The sequence below is a fragment of the Pistacia vera genome, unplaced genomic scaffold, assembly GCF_008641045.1.
Source record: "Pistacia vera cultivar Batoury unplaced genomic scaffold, PisVer_v2 Contig936, whole genome shotgun sequence".
Taxonomy (NCBI): Eukaryota; Viridiplantae; Streptophyta; class Magnoliopsida; order Sapindales; family Anacardiaceae; genus Pistacia; species Pistacia vera.
This window is the reverse complement of record NW_022196819.1, coordinates 345,509-367,835: the sequence shown is the minus strand read 5'-3', so window position 1 is coordinate 367,835 and position 22,327 is coordinate 345,509. Positions and strand designations below refer to the sequence as shown.

General features: G+C 33.4%; 1 protein-coding gene across 1 annotated transcript; it reads left to right on the top strand.

The window, feature by feature from the left end:
- Positions 1–17,801: 17,801 nt before the first annotated feature.
- On the top strand, positions 17,802–21,486 carry LOC116120472 (protein NRT1/ PTR FAMILY 6.3-like). Its single transcript, XM_031406424.1, has 5 exons — positions 17,802–17,977; positions 18,091–18,268; positions 18,361–18,400; positions 18,562–19,133; positions 20,340–21,486. Exons 1-5 carry the CDS (start codon positions 17,863–17,865, stop codon positions 21,196–21,198), a joined length of 1,764 nt encoding a protein of 587 aa, XP_031262284.1. The 5' UTR covers positions 17,802–17,862; the 3' UTR covers positions 21,199–21,486.
- Positions 21,487–22,327: the final 841 nt, after the last annotated feature.

Below are 22,327 nucleotides of genomic sequence, written 5' to 3'. Positions count from 1 at the left end.
AATATTGAAGATTATTTTTTGGTTGGACATAAAATTATCATATTATCTTTCTTTAAACGGATTTTAGTATCAGATTTAGATGAGAAGTGGGTAATTACCGTTTTCAAACTTTTTGGATATCAAATTATTTTTACGGCAAACTATGTGTGTGCATGTCGTTCAACCTTGGCTAAATTGTCTATGTCCACAAAACACAAGTAACGGTTTTCATTTTCACGATGTGAGGTAAAACGAGTTATAGACACTCTAGTCTTTTACCCTCACAAAGTTTTAGAAATAGAAATAAGTTAGAGAGAGAGAGAAGAGAGAAGAGATAATTCAACCCTTGACTAAGTACTAATAATGGTTTAATTTGAGTCAATCTTAAATAATTTTTAAAATTCTTTTTTCAAAAAAAAAAAAATTGTATCTAAAATAATTTTACCTATTATGGGTCAACTATAGTAGCTTAAAATTTTGACTTAAATTTGATCACAAAATTATTACTATAGATATATTTCAATCTAATAGATGTACAAATAAGAAAGTTGGAACTTATAATTTTCTTTACAACCTTGTTAACTCCTAGACTATTGGATTGTAATAATTGATGACTAAAAATTTTGTATAAAAATTTAAGTCAAAATTTAACGTTGATAACTTGATATTATATTTGGTGATAATAAAATTCAAAAACGTCTAGAGTTTCATAGTACTTTTGATAGTAAGGGTGAGTTCAAACGTTCAAGATTTTAAGAGCTTTGGACCAATACCATTATAAATTAAAAAACATAATTAAAATAATAGACTAGTCATATACACTAGAAATCTTTTAAGCCACTTAAATAAAACAATTTTTTAGAAAGTGGCTCAATGATTCTAATTTTACGTATACAAACACGTTTTTATAAAGATATGAATATAAAGTGATGTAATAAAAAATGAATAGAATAGTTAATATAATGAGTTTAACTTTTATTTTCACCTTTCATTTATTTTTTGATACATCACTTTCCATGTAAATTTTTACAAGATGACTTTGTATAAGTAGTATTACTCGTAATATAATAAACTATAACAAGAGTTTAAAGTAAATTAAATATCTTTAATGTTCTAAGTCTAAATGGTATATATTCTATTTTCTTGATATACCCTCTGTTGATGTGAAAATCGCACCAACTAAAGTGATTCGATTGACCTTAATAGAATCGGAACGAGTGTGTACGTGATTAAAGATAACCAGCAATGTATGAATGTAAATGCAAAAAAAGTAATGAACACAGAAGGTTTTTAAAGTGGTTCGCAAGTTATGATCTTTAGCTTACGTCCACTATCTTTCTTATTTGCTTTGAGAGCTTACAAGAATATAGTATAATTCTTAGAAATATTTGCTAACCCTTTTTCTATCGTTAGAAGAGGTTTATATACAAGTTTTGTATAAAGAAAAGAGCAAAATTAAAGGAATTACAATCAAGATTGAAATACAACTCCAATATTCTCGCGATTGAATGTTGAGATTGCACCATTATTGTTGTCGATCTGATCTTTTTCAAAATATTCGAGATCTAAGTTTATCTGTGATCTGCTTGAACAACTGTCGAGATTAGTCGTGACTAACTTATACTAGATTAAGCTATATCCCGACGAGTTTATGCTAGGGTTAGACAATCTTTTGAGTTGAACTAGTTATAGGTTAGACTATAACCTCGCAGAACTCTGACTTCTCCGAGTTTGATGGAAAAATCACACACAACACCCTCATTTAGTTAAAACGTTTTTAATCTCTTTCTCAATACTTTTACTTGCAATATTTAAGAATCCATTTTTTTGTTCTTTTTTATACACTTGCTCTCAAATTAAAACTTAATTTATTGACTTTTTCAACGAAATAAAAGTTCGATTACCTCTTTTCTAGAATTATGTGTATATGCAAACGGATCGACGGGATTGCTAACCAGTCATTGTTGGTGGTGCATTCAACAACATTGTTGATCGAATTAAGATTGTCAAGAGGCAATTTTTATGCAATGATATATTGATATTAGTGTCATGAGGGCTTTGATTGCAGGAGGTCAGGAAAGTTTTGGAACTTTAAGTCCTAATTAGTAAATACGCGTATAAAACGTGTTTTGACGTATGTTATAAAAACTGCCGAATTATACGCGTATAATATGAATACCCGTATAATTCGCGAATTATTCGCGAATTATTCACGTATTATTGCAAAAAAAAAAAAAAAAAAACTCATTGCTCACCCCAAAACGACGTCGTTATAGTGGGGTTTAATTCAAAATGAAACAAAATCTCCTCTTCTTCGGTTCTTCTTCTTCCTCAGTTCTTCACGGACGACATTTTCAGCTTTTCTTCCTCAGTTCTTCCATGTTTTCAGCTTTTCTTCATCTCTCGGGTCTTCATCTCAGGAACCAGCAGAGTCATCAGAGGAAGCTCGGACGGCGACGGCGAACTGGTTGAGATTTTTAACGGGTTTGTGTTTGTGTTTGGGGGAGAAGAATAAGTTTGAGGAAGGGAAAGCATTGGCAGAAAGAATAGCGCAGATGTCATTTTTGGAGCTCTGAAAGAAACAGTTGGCCTTGTGGGTGAGACCGTGAGAGTCGTGCGACAGAGACACTAAGAGATGATTATTTGATTGAAGAAGAGAGAGGGAGGGGGTTTTAAGATGGGTCATAGGTGTTTTGTGTTTGTGGTGGGTTTCAGTCTAAGTGTCAATCTCAACACTCATGACTCAACACTGCAATTATGTTTCTATTGCACAAACCAATAAATAAATAAATATCTTTTCAAAGAACTTAAAACAAGACATGGGCTGGGAATTTGTTAACGCAAAGAAAATAAAAGATTAATGTTAGTTAATTGAATACTCCCCATTTGAAATGTTATATTAACTTTAATTAGATACTCTATAAAAGTATTAATTAATTTTAATCAGATAGTCCATAAAAGTGTTAAAAACTATAATTGATATTGCCGTATTTTTCAAAACGTATTATTGATAATATATCGTATTAAACCCGTATATACCCATATCGTATTTTTTTCGTATCCGAATTTTATAGCTGAATTTTTATAAACGTATTTTTCATCATTTATCGTATTATACTCGTAAAATTCCCGTACCCGTATTTACTAACTAGGCTTTAAGTTGGGGTGTTGCCTTGATGCACTATGGAATCATAATGATTAGTGGAGAAGCCCAAAACAACTGGGCCTGGGGTAGCTTTTGTATTGAATAGGCTTTGATAGGACATGTTAACCCATATTCAATACAAGATAATGCCTTTCTTTTGGATATCTTAAATGGAAATGATTTTTAGTCCCCCCGTTTTTAAATGATTTTTTATTTTAACGAGTTTAACCTTAATAAAAATTATTAGAAATAACATGATAATTTATAAATATACTTATATTATATTTTATATATTTTTTTGAAATTTTAAGTTTTAATTCTTATAGAAACCCTAGCTCTAAATTTTTAAAATCATTAAAGTTATTATTTCAAATATTTCTTTGTTTGATGAAAACAATTATTAAAGTTATGGAGAAAGTAATGGATGAATTTGAACTGAAGAAGAAGAAAGTAAGTTTCAAATTTGAAACTGAAAAAAATGGGTATAAAAAAATTAATAATAATAAAAAACTACAAAATGGTGTAAACAAAAATCCTAATTAAGTTTAAAATTGAGGGGAAATAGAGTAAACAAAAAAACCTAATTAAACAAGGCTATTTTCGGTATATAGAGAGAGAGAGAGAGAGAGAGAGAGAGAGAGAGAGAGAGAGAGAGAGAGTAAAATCTCTCTATAGTGATACTATATATAGGAATAAACTCTATATAGTCATAAAAAATTATATTCCAAATTCGGGATAGTTATAAATAAGAATAAACTCCACATTGTAATAAGTTATAATTATTCTAATTCTCGTCTTAAGGAAAGTTGTCTCTACATAGTAATAATTATCTGTATATTGCAAAAAAAAATTTGTTATGTTGCATTAAAGGTTTAAGATTAAATAAAATATTTATCTAAAGTTGTTTGGGACAATGATTTATGTTTTAGAGTTGTTACCACATCTTTTAACTTGCAGATACATTACTCCAAAATATTTATAGCTTTTCAAGTATGTTTAGAGCTTCTTGACACGAAACTTTTTGTATTTCCTTACTATCATCCATATGATTATTTCCTTCCTCTTCTTGTTTAATTGTAGCAATAATTTATTCTTCAGTTAAAGCATACATGACTTGTTTTTAGACATTAATATCCATTTGATTAGTGTAGTGACGTTGCCGAATCTGATCACTCAATTCTACAATGACTATTTGATTCTCCTCATCCATTTCATTTGTAACTTGTAATTCATCGACACCGAGGGTCCTAATTTTGCAATGCTTAAAACAATTGGCAGTTGTCTGTGACTTCACATCAATTGACCATGCAGTAACTACATTTACAATTCTATCAAGGACACTTATCTTTATTGGTTCCAAGACACGATCTTCTATCCATTTCAAAAGTAAGCAATTAAAGCGCTAAATTGAAACCTTAATACTATTAAAACATGAATTGAAATCCTAATATTGTACTACTAAAACATGAATTATAAAATAAGAAATTTTTGTAACTAAACCTCTATTAAGTTATAACCTCTTCATAGTAATAAAATTAGTTATTCTCACCATTATGATTATAGAAAAGTTTTACTATATATATATATAGAGAGAGAGAGAGAGAGAGAGGGGTATATTTAACAATGAAAAATGCCTACAAAGAAATCTTATAAAGATTTTCATATAAAGTAAGGTGACAAAAAATGAATGAAAGAATATAACAAAAAGTTAAACTTATTATATTCACTCTTCTATTTATTTTTTATCATACCACTTTATATAGAAATTTTTGTAGGCATAACATTACCCAATATTAATATTGCTAGCATGTCGATTGTATTGTAGTTCTTGAGCATCAAGGTTGGGCTAACTTCCGGGCTGAGCAAGGCCGATCTGACATGAATTTCTTGGTTACGACTTACGCCTACTCTAAGCGGTTGTCTACTAGTCTAGCAGTAAATTGATTCTCCTAGTTTATTATTACTATTATTATTAAAGTATTGTAATTTGAGCCCCACCTAAACTCTAAGTATGCCCCATTATTAGTTTTTTAAAATAAAAATATATTGTATACACAAAATTACCAAAAGATATATTTATATAAATAACCCTTAACAAGTTTTTCCAGTTTTTGAAACTTTTAAACATCGTAGAATTCTCAAATAGGAATTTTATTTATTTCCAACATTTCATAAACTTTATAAAAATTTTTAAGAAACACTTTCAAAATCCTTTACCTGTGGTTTGATGTCATTCACCTAAAAACTTTTGGTTCAACTAAACAGCCTCAAATTACTGGTTTTATTTGCTTTTATGGGTTTCCACAACTGCTTCTAAACTGTGAATAATAAAAACTGGAGTACTCCATTGTATAACTTGTGAAACTACCTAATCTTATTCAATAGTTAAAGTTTTGAAACCCGACCTGGGATGTCACCCGGCCAAGGGTTAGGTCTCGGTTTCCTAGTCCGACCGGTTAAATCAACAATAATTTCGATGGTCCATAAAGTTTGAAATCTTGCAAACACACCCCTTATAAAATTGAAGCAGTCCTTATAGGTTTTTATTCTATCAAATACACCCCTACGATCTGACCCTAAATTGATTTTTCTAGCCAAATTCCAGCGACCAAAATTCAATCCAACACCACCACCTGAACCACCATCCTCCACTCTACAAAACCCCTCTAAATCAAAAACTTGGTTGCCCCCCGTTCGTCAATCATGACTCGCGAACAACGCCGCGATTGGGTTCATTTTTCCAACCAAATTTCGGCATCCAAAATTTAATCCGACACCACCACCTGAACTACTAACCTCGACTCTACAAGACCCAACTAACCCCGGCACTTGGTAGCCCCGTGTTCATCGGTCGTGACTCACGTATTTGGTTGATTTTTCTAGCCAAATTTCGACTGATTCCGACGTCCAAAATTCAATCTGACACCACCCCTTGAACTATCGACCTCCACTCTACTAAAGCCCTCTAACCTAGATGCTTGATAGCCCCCTGTTCGCCAGCGAATAGATTAGAGATTTGATGAATGGTTAAAACTAGTACCTCAAACTGGAGAAGGCATTGGTCACTGGTTGGATTGGTTCGACTGGTTGGTCTGGTTTGGTTTTCAAAACCTTGTCAATATTAGAAATTGCCTTAAATAAGGAATACAAACATACTAGCACACTTTTCGGATTGACAGCCCCCTAACTACGCGACTAAATGAGACTCCTCCTAAGACTCATTATAACTCACAACTTCCATAAGAATAGGACAAAGCGACGACTTATTCAATATTAATTAAAATAAAATCTTAATATAAACCTCCAATTTATTTGATTAAAAAATTCATTTATTTTTTAAGAATTAATCAAATAAAAAAAATAAAATAAAGGAGTAGAAGTATAATGGTGATTTCTTTTTTAATGAAATCTTATTATTTATTTTGTTTTTTCTCATTCATGACTATTTTGTTGTTTCTCCTCCATGATTAGAAAAATGAGAATTAGGTTAAAAAGATTAAGAAAAAGGATAATCTTTGAATAAATTAAAATCTCTCTAAAAATATTTTTTTCAATCAACAAAGAGTTTTGGTGGGGCTTGAACAACTCTGTTGATATTATTATTATTATTATTATTATTATTTGGGTGAGTGTTTCATCATTTTAGGCCCTAATAAGATCTATTAGATTTAGTGGTAAATAATTTGGTTCATCCTACAGTTAGTTATGTGCCAAAATTCATGTATTAGAATATGTCTAATAGTACTCTTTATTTTAAATAATATATTTCACATAAATAAAGAGTATATTTATTAATTTTTAAATATAAAGAATAAAATTTGTATTAAAATCTAATAGTCTCTTTAAATTAGACTTAATAAATATGAGAGAGACTTAATATGAGAGATAATTAATAATAAAATGTATAGAAATTTGTAATTTATTAAATAAAATTGGAATAGAAAGGGAGATTTAACTCTCTAGATATAGAGAGTCAAACTCACTCTTTAATTTATATTTAAATAATAAAGAGTTTATTAAACTCTTATTTTTATGAACAAACTCTTTATAATAAAGAGTTTGAATCATATAAAGAATCATTTGGAATGCTCTTGAATTCATGTTATTCTTTTTAATTTGGGCATCAATTGGGGGTTAGCAGCAGCCCCACAATAGATGTTGATTAGACAATTTCAAGTCGACGTGTTAAGCCCATCGAGACTGTTGCCCCAATCACCTAATAAAGACTCTCCCTGTCTCAAAAGTCTTGCCGATGCCCAAAAATTGAGTATCAAAAATTGACAAGAGTTACCCAAACTTAGAGGTGTTATCGAGCCGAGCCGAGCCAAGTTTTCGGCTTAATGAGCTCGGCTCGTGAAAGAGGAAAATTTAACGAGCCGAGTACGAACCGAGCCAAGTCATATATATTATATGACTCGGCTCGGCTCGTTAATGATTTTAACATATATCGAGACCAGTTCGAGTCGGCTCGCGAGCCAACTCTAAATAATTCAATTTTTTCATAAAAAATTCAATTTTTTTTCTTTTTAAATTTGCTGGGCAGCAGTGCGCATCTATTGTCAAACTGATTTATTTCACTTCTCTAGACTCTTTGGGGAGAAATCAACGGACGATGGAAGGCCACCACTATTTAGGGTCCCATTTGATGGAGTAGATGCACATGAACTCTTTGGTGACCTGCTACAGCATCTAATTTCTTCTACTTGTCTCAACTGTTAACCACAACACAGATTATATTAACACATTATAATCAACAGATAGGATCTGTCGATTATTATCTGGCTTTAAAGGACTTACCATGTTCTCTAAACGATCTAAGCGAGAGAGAATCGGTGTATCAGCAACAACCATTGTTTTTCCTTGTTCTTTTCGCTGGAAACAAACAGTTACTATCACTTTCGTAGCTTCTCAAATTTGTTTTTCTTTTTGATGTCAAAAGAATGATGAAGATCCGACGAAGATGACGAAGCTCGAACGAAGATGATAAAGATGACGAAGATCCAACGAAGCTCCGATGAAGATGACGAAGATCCTGTGAAGATGACGAAGATCCCATGAAAATCCGACTGAAATTTTTTGCTGATGATGGAGAAGAAAATTGTGAGTTTGGGAGGAGTTTCAAGTTTGAACTGTTACGACAAGGGTTCATCTGGCGAAGGAATTCGACGATTTGGGGATTTTAACAATGGGGGGCATTTTGTTATTTTTTAAAACTTGTATTGAATAATTTTCAATTAAATCCCAGTAGTTTAGAAAACCTAAAAAAACCCCTCGATATTTCGAGTCAGGCTCGGCTCGCGAGCCTAACGAACCGAGCCAAGCATAGCTCGAACTCGGCTCGTTCTGTCTCACGAGCCGAGTCAAGCTGGCTCGTTATCAGATGAACCGAGCCGTTAACGAGCCGGACTCGAGCCAAGCTGAGCCGGCTCGCGAGCGGCTCGGTTCATTAACCAGCCCTAATTGAATTCATCATATATTCCAGATAGACGCTCAATAAACACTAATTTATTAACAATTTTTTATATTTGTCTAAATTATAAAAAATAATTATATTTGTCTAAAATAATTATACATACAGAGTTAGATGTCCAACTTTTTACTCTTTACGGTATTTTTAAATTATAATATTTATCTTATCATCATAAAATTAATATGATAGCAACTAAAAACTTATGTAAGATGAGATTCTAATTTTTTATCAATTAAGTATTTCTACATTAATCTTGTGTTAAAATTATGAAACATATGGATCAAATTATAACTCTTAAAAATCTCATAATGACTATAGTAAAAACAAGTGGATGTTGAAAGCACTTTATTAGGTATAAATAGCTTACCTTTTATTAATACTATACTAAAATATTGAACTTCTTCTAGAAGCGGTTTCATTATAGGGCTTGAATTTCTCATGTCTTTATTCATTTTAAAATGTGAAAAAGAAATTTGAATTCGACATCTGTGAAGTGAAAACTGCAAAATTATTGCATTTTTAATCAGAAGTAAAACTGACTTCAGTTTTTAATTTATTAAATATTAAGGGTTCTGATCCTTAACTAGTAAAACGAACCTCGTTTTAATCGAGTCTCGTTAATTAATTAGAGAAATCACTTTGATTAGTGGGTGAGTTTTTTATTTCTTTTCCGTGATCATGCTTTAATTGAACCAAAATATATATGATAGATATATATATATATATATATTATATATATATATATATATATTGAACTCCAATCAATTAATGAATGGTGCTCACAGTAACCAATTTAATTATCCCCATTCATTGCTTAGGTTGTCTATCATATCATTATCTTCCCATTTGATTTCCTGGAATCTGTTGTATTTATTATATAGTTTTCAGTTCACAATTATAGCGCCATATATTATATAACCTTTTTGAAGGCCAGAAATTTAATGACAAAGTGAAAACCAAACTCTATGGTTTAATTCAAAATGTGGCTATTCTTGACCGTCCTGCTGAATTAGCATTACTTAGAAACAGTCAACGATACGCAAGAACACGATAAGCAGTCGGCGTAATCTCCACATCACAGAGATGATAAACGGCAGAGTTGGATCTACTATTTCGACCCGTGGCATATGATAGAAATCTTGATTTTCTTATTAATGTAATGGTCTTTAACATATAGCTGTGTTTATAATTGGATGATCTCATTAGTGTTTGACTTAACAAGAGTTTGTGCAGCCCATGCATGAGTGAAGCAACACCTAGTCACTTATTGGTCGTTGTTATGCCTGAAAAAGTAGGGTTGACGCCGAACTTTGTCAGCATGGGTGGTTAGAGCTTAGGTAGGTTTTACAACCATTCAGATGAAGTCACGTCGCATGCTGACGTAAACGGCATGCTCCTGCCAATGCAATAGGTATGCACCAGATTGGTGAAAGGCTGGAAAGGTCCACGTGTCCAATCCCTACAAAGTCGAGGAAATCACTCGAGTAGGTGAGCAACGGGATACAAAGAAGGATTTGCACGGCAATCTGACCCACTCACAGATTTAGTAATCATTACTTCAATTCATCCCACTATAAATAGAGGGCTCCTCTCCTGTTTGTGGGATTAGCTAATTTTTCTCTGAAATAGCATACTCTCTCTCATATTCACTTGTATTCTCCAAGATATAAATCAGTTCGCTGAACGTGACCTGATCTTATATATTAATACAATATCAGTGGACGTAGGATTCGCTTATTTAAGCATCCATACCACTTTAAACATTGTTCTTCACCCCTTAATCAAATACCCCCATAATCACGTGTGACTTCTGAGCTCACTCAGCATTTCTCATATGCGAGTAGTTGGTGTCAAAATCAAGCATCAACAGTTTGGCGCTAGACGGGTCCATTCTGTTGCGATCTGAAAAAAGTGACATGCAGGAATCACTCAGTCGTCGTACATTGTTTCGTACGATGACGTGGAGGAAAAAATAAATGCTTCCTCCTTTAAACCCTAGAAAAACCCTAAAAGAATCCTTGAGCCAGCCCCAATGGCTCAAACCCTAGGAGAAAGCTTATTCTCTAGACAACCACCGGCAAACGCTCATCGTTACTGCATGACTATCGTCAAAAAATAGAAAAAGGAAAGTAATAGGAGAATCATCCTTACCTCTTGAGTGTGATAGTTGATCCTCCTGCTCTGAGTGTCAAGCGCGCACCAATCTGAAAGATGGAAAACCAAGGCTCACGAAAGTTTCTTGCTCTCTATGAAAAAGTGAATATTATGACATTACCTGAGGTGAGCTTGGGGTTTTATAGTGAAGGAAATGGTGTTTGGTTTTCCCGAAGTCAAACGATGTTTGAGCAGAAATCGCGCTCACTGTTGATCGCTACCACGTGTCGCTGATCAGCATGGAAGAGTGACTGTCACGCTTCAAGAAACCAAATCGTCGTTTCTTTCTGTTGAAACACTCAAGCGACGGCTCTTTTCCCTCCTCCACATTAAATGCACTCACATCCGCATTTAATGCTCTGATAGGGAATGTTGTTTCAGCATGGCTCGTATTTAATGCGTATGGCTGTCACTTATTGCGCACAAGACACGTCTGTCAGAGCAAAAGGTGTTTCATTTAATGTATCAACTACAAAAGTGCAACGGATAACATCTGACGAGGTCGTTACATAAAACACTCTTCGTCGTGTTAGTCGCAAAGCGATGTGACTCTTTGTGCCCTCGTCGTGTGTCAGTTTCGAAGCGACGTGACTCTTTACCTTCGACAACAAATATGCTAAGTATAATCATGAACCTCGGTTAAGACCAGAATCATCGCTATGGCACTGGATAAGGTCTAGTATAGGTCGCAGACCTTACGAAGAGAAACCATTTCAGGTCGCTTATCTGGAAATGTTTCACGATCTCATTGCAACCAGGTCAGGTCGCTTATCTGGAAATGTTTCACGATCTCATTGCAACCAGGTCAGGTCGATCAGCAGTCACTCGGCATATCAAATCAAGGCATGATTTTGTAGTTTTCAAGGTTCGATCCTCAAACCTTAAAAATTAGGGGACTTCTATTATGCCTGAAAAAGTAGGGTTGACGCCGAACCTTGTCAGCATGGGCGATCAAAGCTTAGGTAGGTTTTACAACCATTCAGATGAAGCCACATCGCATACTGACGTAAGCAGCATGCTCCTACCAGTGCAGTGGGTATGCGCTAGATTGGCGAAAGGCTGGAAACGATCCACGTGTCCAATCGTTGCAGAAGTCGAGGAAATCACTCGAGCAGGTGAGCAACGGGACACAAAGAAGGATTTGTACGACAATCTGACCCACTCACAGATTTAGTAATTATTACCTCAATTCATCCCACTATAAATAAAGAGCTTCTCTACTGTTTGTGGGATTAGCTAATTTTTCTCTAAAATAGCATACTCTCTCTCTCTCTCTCTCTCTCTCTCTCATATTCACTTGTATTCTCCAAGCTATAAATCAGCTCGCTGAACGCGACCTGATCTTATATATTAATACAATATCAGTGGACGTAGGATTCACTTATTTAAGCATCCGAACCACTTTAAACATTGTTCTTCACCCCTTAATCAAATACCCTCATAATCACATGTGACTTCTGAGCTCACTCAGCATTTCTCACGTGCAGGTAGTTGGTGTCAAAATCAAACATCAACAGTCGTCATCAAAACCCATATGCATGAATGACTAAAGTTAGAGATAAAACAAGGGACAAGAACCAATTTTTCCCTATATAATTGGCCTACCCACTCTCAACATTATCTTACGCTAATGAATAGTTCTCATGTCTCTCTCTCCTCTATTATAGGCAGTCTTTTATTAAGAAATCAACGGTCATTGGGTGTATATACTAATGGTTTTTCTGAATTTGGGTTTACTATACCCGCTCTCAACATTATCTTACACGCATGAATAATTCTCATGTCTCTCTCGCTCTCTCTCCTCTATTATAGGCAATCTTTTATTGAGAAATCAACGATCATTTGGCGTATATAGTAATGGTTTTTCTTAATTTGGGTTTACTATACATTCATTTTTAAGCTTTTTAAACAGTTGTGATTGAGCCACTTGTCATAACGTGTCAGCTGCATTAGCTTTTGGAGCTCTTGAAAGAATACATAGAAATAATTATTCATTTTTATAGCTAAATACCAGATAAGAAGTGGTTCAATCCTGTTTGACGCCCTCCCGGGATCCAAAAATCGTTGCCAAATACGATGTATAAGTCACCATAGCTCAATGCCAATCTATATTTACGACGTATAGTTCTTCATTAATTATGATAGAAATTCTCACTCAAAAAATTCAGATGACAGTAAACTATCATTAAGAATAGTAATATAAGAGAGATGCTTTGGTTAAAGTTTATTTATTTATTTTTTTAAATGGATATTTTATTCTCTCCAGATATCAAAGTATATAAATTGATTTTTATTATAAAGAGTAATGTTTAAACGACATGAATGTGCTAAATCTATCTTTTTAATGGAGGTGACATAAAAGATAAAACCTTTGATCCTAGCTGTTTCATATCTTGGTAATGAGCCCTTTTCAAGAGCAGCCATTGAGCTTATTAGTGATGTTTGATTTGATAGCTAATAGCTATGGCTATCTTATAACATTTGCATTCCAAATCCAGGAAGCCTAGCTGACCCCCCAATCAATTTTAATCATAGAATTAAAAATTAACGAATCCACAGAACCGACCAGTGTAAGTCTTTCCAAACTATTTTCTAATGATTTTATGTTTAATTTTTAATCATAAATTAGTGATTGACAACACACCTCAGCGGCTAAGTGGCAATCAGTGATAAACCCAGAAAGACGTGTGGTGGAAATACGACCCTGTTATCCATTGCATTATTATATATAGAATCTTGAGAATCAACGTGTCACGTGTTTACTTGAAAGCTGAAAAGCCAGACTCCTTTATTGACCTTTCAAACGTAAATTCTCATCCGACCACTTATAAAAATTGACCCAGGAAGCAAATGTCTATTATTTTTAAATTGACTGATTTCAGAGGTATCTCGTTTCTATTTTCTAGCCGACCATATTTCAGATTTTTAATTTCCTAAATATATGATAATGATACCCACATGATTCATAACATACTGATGCTTTTCTTCTCCTTATCATAACTATTTCAACACTGGGGCTTCCTGAAATAACCCTGATGAGATTATGGTATGCCAAGTCCTCAACAAGAATAAATACAAGATGAACAGCCCTTCAAGAATCATGACAAATAATTGTCTTAAGTTTTTTCTTACTGTCCCAATGAAGCCAGCCATCGCATGTGGAATGGACCCGATTGATGTGGCTTGGCTCTACAGAGGGAGAGAGGCATGTTGAATAGTTAATTAGCAGCACAAAACCCAAGTCCTATGACCTGGCGCCGATATAAAACGTTTTTATGTGATACCCTATATAAGTTTAGAATCCAAGAAGATCCATCCGTTGGTTCACCATCCAAATCCAATTCAACACGCATCTTTGGGATATTCTGTTGTCGGCAACTTCTTAATCACTAAATCTATCAAATCTTTTCATCAACTTTCGTTTAATTTTAATTGCCTACTCATTTAGGCTTTGGACTATATGTATATGTAACATCTCATAAACTATATTAATTGTAGTTTAAGTAAATGTATTAACTCAAAATTTAAGCACTGAAATAATATGATGAATATATGAATATTATGAATCAAAGTAATGATGAATGGGATGAAAATTGGATTCCACTCATTAGGTGATGATTTCCAACATGGGACCTACAGGCTACAATACAAAGGGCATAGGCACAATGCAATTGCGTGAGCCTGAAGTTTGACTTTAAATACGTAAAGGATGAGCACCTTTATTGGTGCAATTTCGCCAGACCACCAAATAATGGTTTGTACAATACAGCAATTTTCAGCCGCAACAATTTGCTTACCAATATTCAAATATGTCTTTTATTATAACTTGATGATTGCATATGTGATCATTATTAAATTTTCTTAGATTAAACGTTGCTTGTTTGATAATATGTCTACTAGTGCATATTATTTTATTGTTAAATTATAATACTTTAATGTAACACGACTTATGAAGAATTACCATATGATCTTAAACCTGAAATATCATACGGTCAAATGTTTTTGTTTTAATAAAAGGAACTGCGATGTTTTCATTGATATTCAAATCCACTTTCACAACGTATCAGGACATGCCTTGATTATTTCTCTTATAAAAATTTCATTTGCTTTAATACTTCTAAAGTGTTTAGAATAATGTAAAAAAATAACTTCGTCCAACTTGCTAAAGCAAAGATTTAGGCATAGGTGGACCAAACTTATGCACGGTGAAGGGTGTGCTGATGGTCAATTAAACCCTTTTTTTCTCCTAGAAACGACCGTGTATTAGTTGTTTAAAACAAAGGAATCTCAGTGCTTTGAAATTAGTAGGGTCAAGATACTCTTTTTTAGTCGTTACCTAATCTATCTCTTTCTGATGCCAACTTTCATGATTTGCCTTCTTTAACCCACTTAACCACATGCATTAAGAAGAAATGGATTCTTACCATGTTACAATTAGTTTATTCAAGTGGACTGAATCTTTTATTTGAGTTTATCCTAAAGATAATGGTAACGATCTATAAAATCATATTTATATATCCTGAAATATATGTAAATTCGAACTGCTATACATTATTTTTTATTTTCTCTTGAGCCAAACAGTAGATTTCATTTGGGTAAGCATTTCCATGCAAAATAATAATTTAACTTCATGTCGACAACCGAGCATGACCAATCAGATTTCTTAAAAAATTTGAGTTTAATTAGTGCATTTTTCTCTTTATCGATACTTTTACTCGAATGACAATTTCTCCTCAACATAGATCAAGGAAAATCTTGGTATCTTTATCTTTATAATGTTTACAGCAGAGCTTTTCTCCTTTTTATTATTACTTGTATAGTTTCTGATTCAATTTGTTCTCCTTTCTTTTCTGTCCTGCTGAGCCTGAGCCTGGTAGATTCGGTTTAAATTAAAACTAGGGGGACCATTGCGTAATCTGCTAGACCTATTTTTTTAATCCTTAATTCTTCGGGACTAAACAGATCAATATGTAGACAAGTCATGCCTATCCAATCCTGGCTGGGGTTCGGTTCAGATTCTCAAAAGGATTATCTTAGTTTTTCAATATTTTAAAAAATTATGATAAAATATTGATTGTTAATACGATATTCATTAGATAATTTAAAGACCGAGTGCTAAAATGATGTCAAAAGCGTTCTCCAATATAATAACATAAATTCAATCAATTTTATCATTCAATCGGAAATTATACCAGGCAGGAACATAAATATAATAAAAACCTTTTTTTTTTAATAATTTGAAAAGAAAATTAAATAATTTGAAAATATAAGAAGGAATTAATGGACCATTATATGAATATATTCATCATTATCTGTTTACAGTAAGAAAAAATAATATAAACTCTCTTTTTTTTTCCCCTATAAACTAGAACCACACGCAGAAAAGTGTTTTAAATCTAAGAGGAAAAAGTTATTCTTTTGTTCCACTGTTGTGGCTAATTGTTTTAAATAATTACAGATACATCATTCTTATACAATATTTCTCATACAATACTATGTGGTAAGATATGATGGATGAAAGTTAATTTAATTTAAATTAGTCAACATATTTTGTCACATAATGTTGTATGAAAATGATGTAGTATAGTATTACTCGTTGTTTTTGTAATCTAGATATGGACACTCCTAATGACTACCTGAGTTTTGAAACCCAAACCAAACTTCAATCAAAATCAATCCCCAGATCTCTCCTAGCGGGAGGAATCTAAAACTTAATCCATAAATTTTTTCATCAATTTTAAGCCTTGATTATGTATTATTTATATTTATCACAATTATTACTTCGTACAATCGTGCAGGAGAGAACTTTCAAAATGGGCATTTTAGACATTAAGATTGGATTGTCATGATGCATATATTAAGTATATGTTATGATAATAAAGGAAGATTAATGTAATGATTCTTAATTATGATTAATTGAAACAAATAATAGAAGCTTTCGGCATAAATTCTGGTTTTGCTTACCGCTTTAGGGAAGTCCTTAATATGGGACTCAAAATTAACTTTTTATGTTTAGCAGAGTTAACTTTTTAGGTGTTTGTCTAAGCTTATAAGCTGGTCAAATAGTTTATAAGCTCTAAAATAATGTGATCTGTTTGTTTATAATTTTTTAAGTTTATAAGCAAAAAAAAAAAAAAAAAAAAAAAAATAATATAATTATATATATAATATTATATATATATATAATATATATATATAATTTATCTAAATAAATAAATTGGGGGAGAGGTACTTTTTCTTTTTTTGCTTATAAATAATATGCTTATAAACTAGTTTAACTAAGTATATTACTACATTATCCTCGTTTAATTTTAAAATTTTATAGTATACTCTTATTTAATGTAGTACATTTTTTAGTCATTTTATAATAAAATGTACTTACAAGCCACATTTTACCAAACACGTCAACTACTTATTAGTCACTTATAAGTATTTTAACCAAACACGTAATTGATTAAAATTTCAAATGCTTATAAGCTAAAATTAGCTTATAAGTACTTGTTACTTATAAGTTAATTTTTATAAGCTCAGACAAACACCTCCAATTAAGAAGTGAAGTATCAAAAAAGGGGGAGTCAGCTATTAATACTTTTGTGGCACCCCTATAAGCACATTTAAATATTTAATACAGTTTTTAATATAGATATTGATAATTTCTTCTATTTTTTTTTTTAATCTCAAGACTAAATAACTCCTTTTTTTTTTGGTTAGATTATTGGCTTATCTTATTTCTTTTTTAAAGTATTGTATAAGACAATAATATTCTGAATCTGGTTGATTTATCAAAACAATAAAAAGGGTAAAGCCAGCCGCAACCATGAGCCGAAGCCACTGTCTAGTGTCAACCGACCTTTCTGCTAAATTACAGTTCAAAAGAGAGAGGAATTCTTATTCTTTGACCCATTTTTAATATTGTTTTCAAATTGTAATAAAACCAAGCCTCGACTAGGTGGCACTTCATCCAAATTTCTAAGTTACTGATTCCAATAGTACATCCTCCAATCACACTATATAAAGGCCCTCAGCCTTGCACCCATTCTGGCTTGTGCCAGAGTTTCAAGTCTCCTCTCTTTCTCTGCTACTTACTGTCCAATATATTTATCCATATACTCCAATGACTGAGCTTCCACAAATGCAAGGAAAGACCCTCCCAGATGCTTGGGACTACAAGGGCCGCACAGCCGAGCGGTCCAAAACCGGTGGCTGGACCAGTGCCGCCATGATTTTAGGTCTTAAATCCATTTCCCCTCCTTGTTCCTCACCTTAACTTCGCTTTCTATCTTTGGACATTCTATTCTATTTATTTATAGTACTTAATTGGGTGTCTTGTTTTCTTTTTTAGGTGGTGAGGCGTGTGAGAGGTTAACTACGCTTGGTATCGCCGTTAATATGGTGACTTATTTGACTAGCACTATGCATTTAGGCAATGCCACCGCTGCCAACACTGTCACCAACTTCCTTGGAACCTCTTTCATGCTCTGTTTGCTTGGTGGCTTTGTCGCTGACACCTTTCTTGGAAGGTTTGCCTTTTCAACTTGCAGTTGGATCTTCTTTTAAGGGCTTCATCACTTCTTTCTAATCTTAGATTTAAATTCGTTTGTTCTTTTTACAGATATCTCACCATTGCAATCTTCGCTACTGTTCAAGCAACTGTAAGCCCACAATCTATTATGATTATTTTATTAAAAGATAAAATAAAGAAATAAAAAAATAAAATGAAACCACTTTTCTCATAAAATAAAGTTTTGTTAATTAATATATATACCTCCCTGGATACTTATTGATTATGATTCATGTATGGTTGTGATTTTAGGGTGTGACTGTGTTGACAATCTCAACAATAATCCCCAGCTTGAGGCCACCAAAATGCGCCATCAAGAACGGCGCCGCATCTTGCATCCAAGCAAGCGGCATGCAACTCACAGTTCTCTACATAGCTCTATATCTGACTGCCCTGGGGACTGGGGGTCTAAAATCAAGCGTGTCAGGTTTTGGGTCGGACCAATTCGACGAATCAGACCAACAAGAGCGAAGTCAAATGACCAACTTCTTCAACTGGTTTTTTTTCTTTATTAGCATAGGCTCACTAGCGGCAGTGACAGTTCTTGTTTACATACAAGACAACTTGGGTCGTGAATGGGGATATGGTATATGTGCTTGCGCTATTGTTATTGGGTTGGTTGTGTTTTTGTCAGGCACTAGACGATATCGGTTCAAGAAATTGGTAGGTAGTCCGTTGACGCAGTTTGCCGCGGTGTTTGTGGGTTCTTGGAGGAAAAGGCATTTGGATTTACCTTCAGATTCATCCATGCTCTTCGATATTGATGATATTCCAGCCGAAAGCAAGAAGAAAAAGCAAAGTTTGCCCCACAGCAAGCAGTTCTGGTTAGTCTTTTATTCAATTCAACTAACTCTTTCACTATAGTAACTGTTTCCCGTGCACCGTTTTTTTTTTTTTTTGCTTTTTGGTTGAGAAAACTAGTCTTCTCTCTCGTATATTAAAATTTAAAGTTTCAAGTATTTATTAATTTTCTTTTATTTCCTTCAACTTTTGAAAGAGTCGATGAAATATTTATTTAATTTGATTAGTAGCCTTGTGAACTTTAAATGGTTAAAAAAATCTTCCTATCTCACTCGAGTATAATCATAAATATTATATGAAAGATGAGGTTACCGTGATTTATGAAGTTACTGTAATTGATGAAGTTAATTGAAGTCTTGGTTGAAACTAGGATACTTCATTCAGAATAACTTACTGAAAAAAAATAAGAGAAGGAAAGTACCGTTTCGGTGGGACGCATCTGATGGAGGATTGGCAACCAACTAGCCCATAGATTCAATCAGTGGTTAGAATTTATTGGTTCAGAATTCATAATTATTGGCCCCAGAGGATTAAGAAATATATATACATTGCATCCAAATTCGTCAAATGTCCATAATTTATTTAGCGATTTAGAGACTCTAAAAGTTTAAAGAAACAGTTATAACGTTCAAAGATAGAACATGTAAGATATCTGTATGTCAATTATAGGAATGGGATGCACTGAATCTCTTCATGTTCATCTACATGATCTCATTATATATATTAATACAACAATTTGCAAAGTAATCGAAAAGAGATCACGAGTCACTTAGCCAGACTGTCTCCAAATCGATCTTCACTCTAGGTTCTTGCCTTGAGTTAATATTAAAGCAGCTTTCCCAACTCACTCACGGACATATTAACCACTATGTTCATTGCCTGTGCTCTTCCACTCCATCACGCTCTGTTATGCAAAACCACATCTTTTTATAATCTTCTCAGATTCTTTCTGGCTTGGAACTATCATCAAAAAAAAAAAAAAAAATCAACCAGAAACAAACAAAAGAATAATACATCATATGCCCAACGAGTAGTCTCTATGGGACCATTTTAGCTCACGTTCTCCAATCACATCCACCAATTACATGAGGATACGCTTTGCACTTTGAGCATCACATGTATGTATATATAAAGCTTACAAGTTGTAATGACTTTTCAAAAACTTGAATAAATGCAATTAATTTTCTGATAATGATGTTGATTTTGGCTTAATTTGCTGACTTATGCAGTTTCTTGGACAAGGCAGCAATCAAAGATCCAGATGTGACTAATGTGAACAAGTGGAATTTATCAACCTTAACCGATGTGGAAGAAGTGAAATTGGTGATTAGGATGTTGCCTATTTGGGCTACCACAATTTTGTTTTGGACAGTGTATGCGCAAATGACCACATTTTCAGTATCGCAGGCAACCACCATGGACCGTCACTTAGGCAGTTTTCAAATCCCTGCAGCGTCACTTACTGTCTTTTTTGTAGGCAGCATTCTCTTGACTGTCCCAGTTTATGACCGAATTATTGTTCCAATTACAAGAAAAGTGTTTAGTAACCCACAAGGACTCACCCCATTGCAACGAATAGGGGTTGGTCTAGCGCTCTCAATTTTAGCAATGGTTGCAGCAGCACTCTGTGAATTAAAGCGATTACATGTAGCGAGATCACACGGTTTAGGAGATGATCCTACGGGTGAGATCCCAATAAGCGTGTTCTTGTTGGTGCCTCAGTTTTTCTTGGTGGGTGCCGGAGAGGCATTTACATATATAGGACAGCTTGATTTTTTCTTAAGAGAATGTCCAAAAGGAATGAAGACAATGAGCACGGGGTTGTTTTTGAGCACCCTTTCACTAGGATTTTTCTTCAGTTCTTTATTGGTTTCTATAGTGCACAAGGTGACTGGGGACAAAAAGCCATGGCTAGCAGACAATCTCAATCAAGGGAAGCTATATGATTTCTACTGGCTATTGGCGATATTGAGTGCGTTGAACTTTGTTATCTATTTGGGTTGTGCTAAATGGTATGTCTACAAGGATAAGAGGCTGGCTGAAGAGGGCATTGAACTGGAAGAACAAGAGTTTACTTGCCATGCATAACACCATAAGGGTCTTGCTTCTTTTCTGGAATTTGTAATATTTTAAGCTGAGTCTAATATATATATATATATATATATATATATTTCTTTGGGGGTGGGTGCTGTTAATAAGCGTAACCTTTACTTGTATTTAAAAAAAAATGAGGTGAAGGAAGCAACAGTTGTATTGTACCAAAATGGTCATCATCATCTTGGGGGTAAATACTACTAAAAGAAGGGAAACTTTAAATTTTACTTTCGTGGTGCTAAACTAATAACCATGGCAACTAGAAGAGAGAAGTAATCATCGAATTTCAAGACCCTAATTTATGTAGCTGGTTACCTTTTCTTTTCTTTTTATTTTTTAGATTCACAACGCAGTTCATTAATAATCATTTTTGGTAGGTTTACTTATAGTTTGTTTCTCTGATTTATTTGCCATATAATTTACCACTTATAAAGTTTACTGAGTTATTGAGCCTACTCTAATTAGAAGAAAAAAGGAAATTAAGATAAAGTAGCACTACGTCCGCTTTCTGAAAGGGAGGAACTTTCTTGCGTAAACTTTTGTGCCTCAACTTAAAAGTTTTAGGTTTTCTTGCCGCCTTACCTAAGTGAAATTAAATTGATACTAAGATTTGAAGATGAGGTGACAAACTTGGAATTGGGGAAGCATTGCAAACTCCAATTCTCATTTTGGATTATGTGTTTTTGAACTTCCATATGAATAACATAAAATAAATGAATGAATAAAACAATCTATAATATTATTCAATGTAAAGATGAATTATTGGATAACATTAAGATAGTAAGATGCATGCGCATTCAAATAAGAAAACGGAGAGGAGGCCACATAACAATGCAGCTGGAGTTGTATCTTTTAAGAGATTTGATTAGTCAAGAACAACACACAAGAGACAAAAACCATCTACTCTGACAATTAATCTGTTCTGAATAGATAATTGTTTCAGCGCTTTATTTTCTCTCTTTAATAGAAAAGTTAAAAGAGTTTCTATGATAAACAGTTGAAATATGGGGCACAATTACAAAGATATATTGGATAAGGTTAAGTTACATCACAGTAATCGAAATACGATCATCTACATTCATACTTGTTAACGGCAAAATCCTTCAAAAATGAATACATTAAC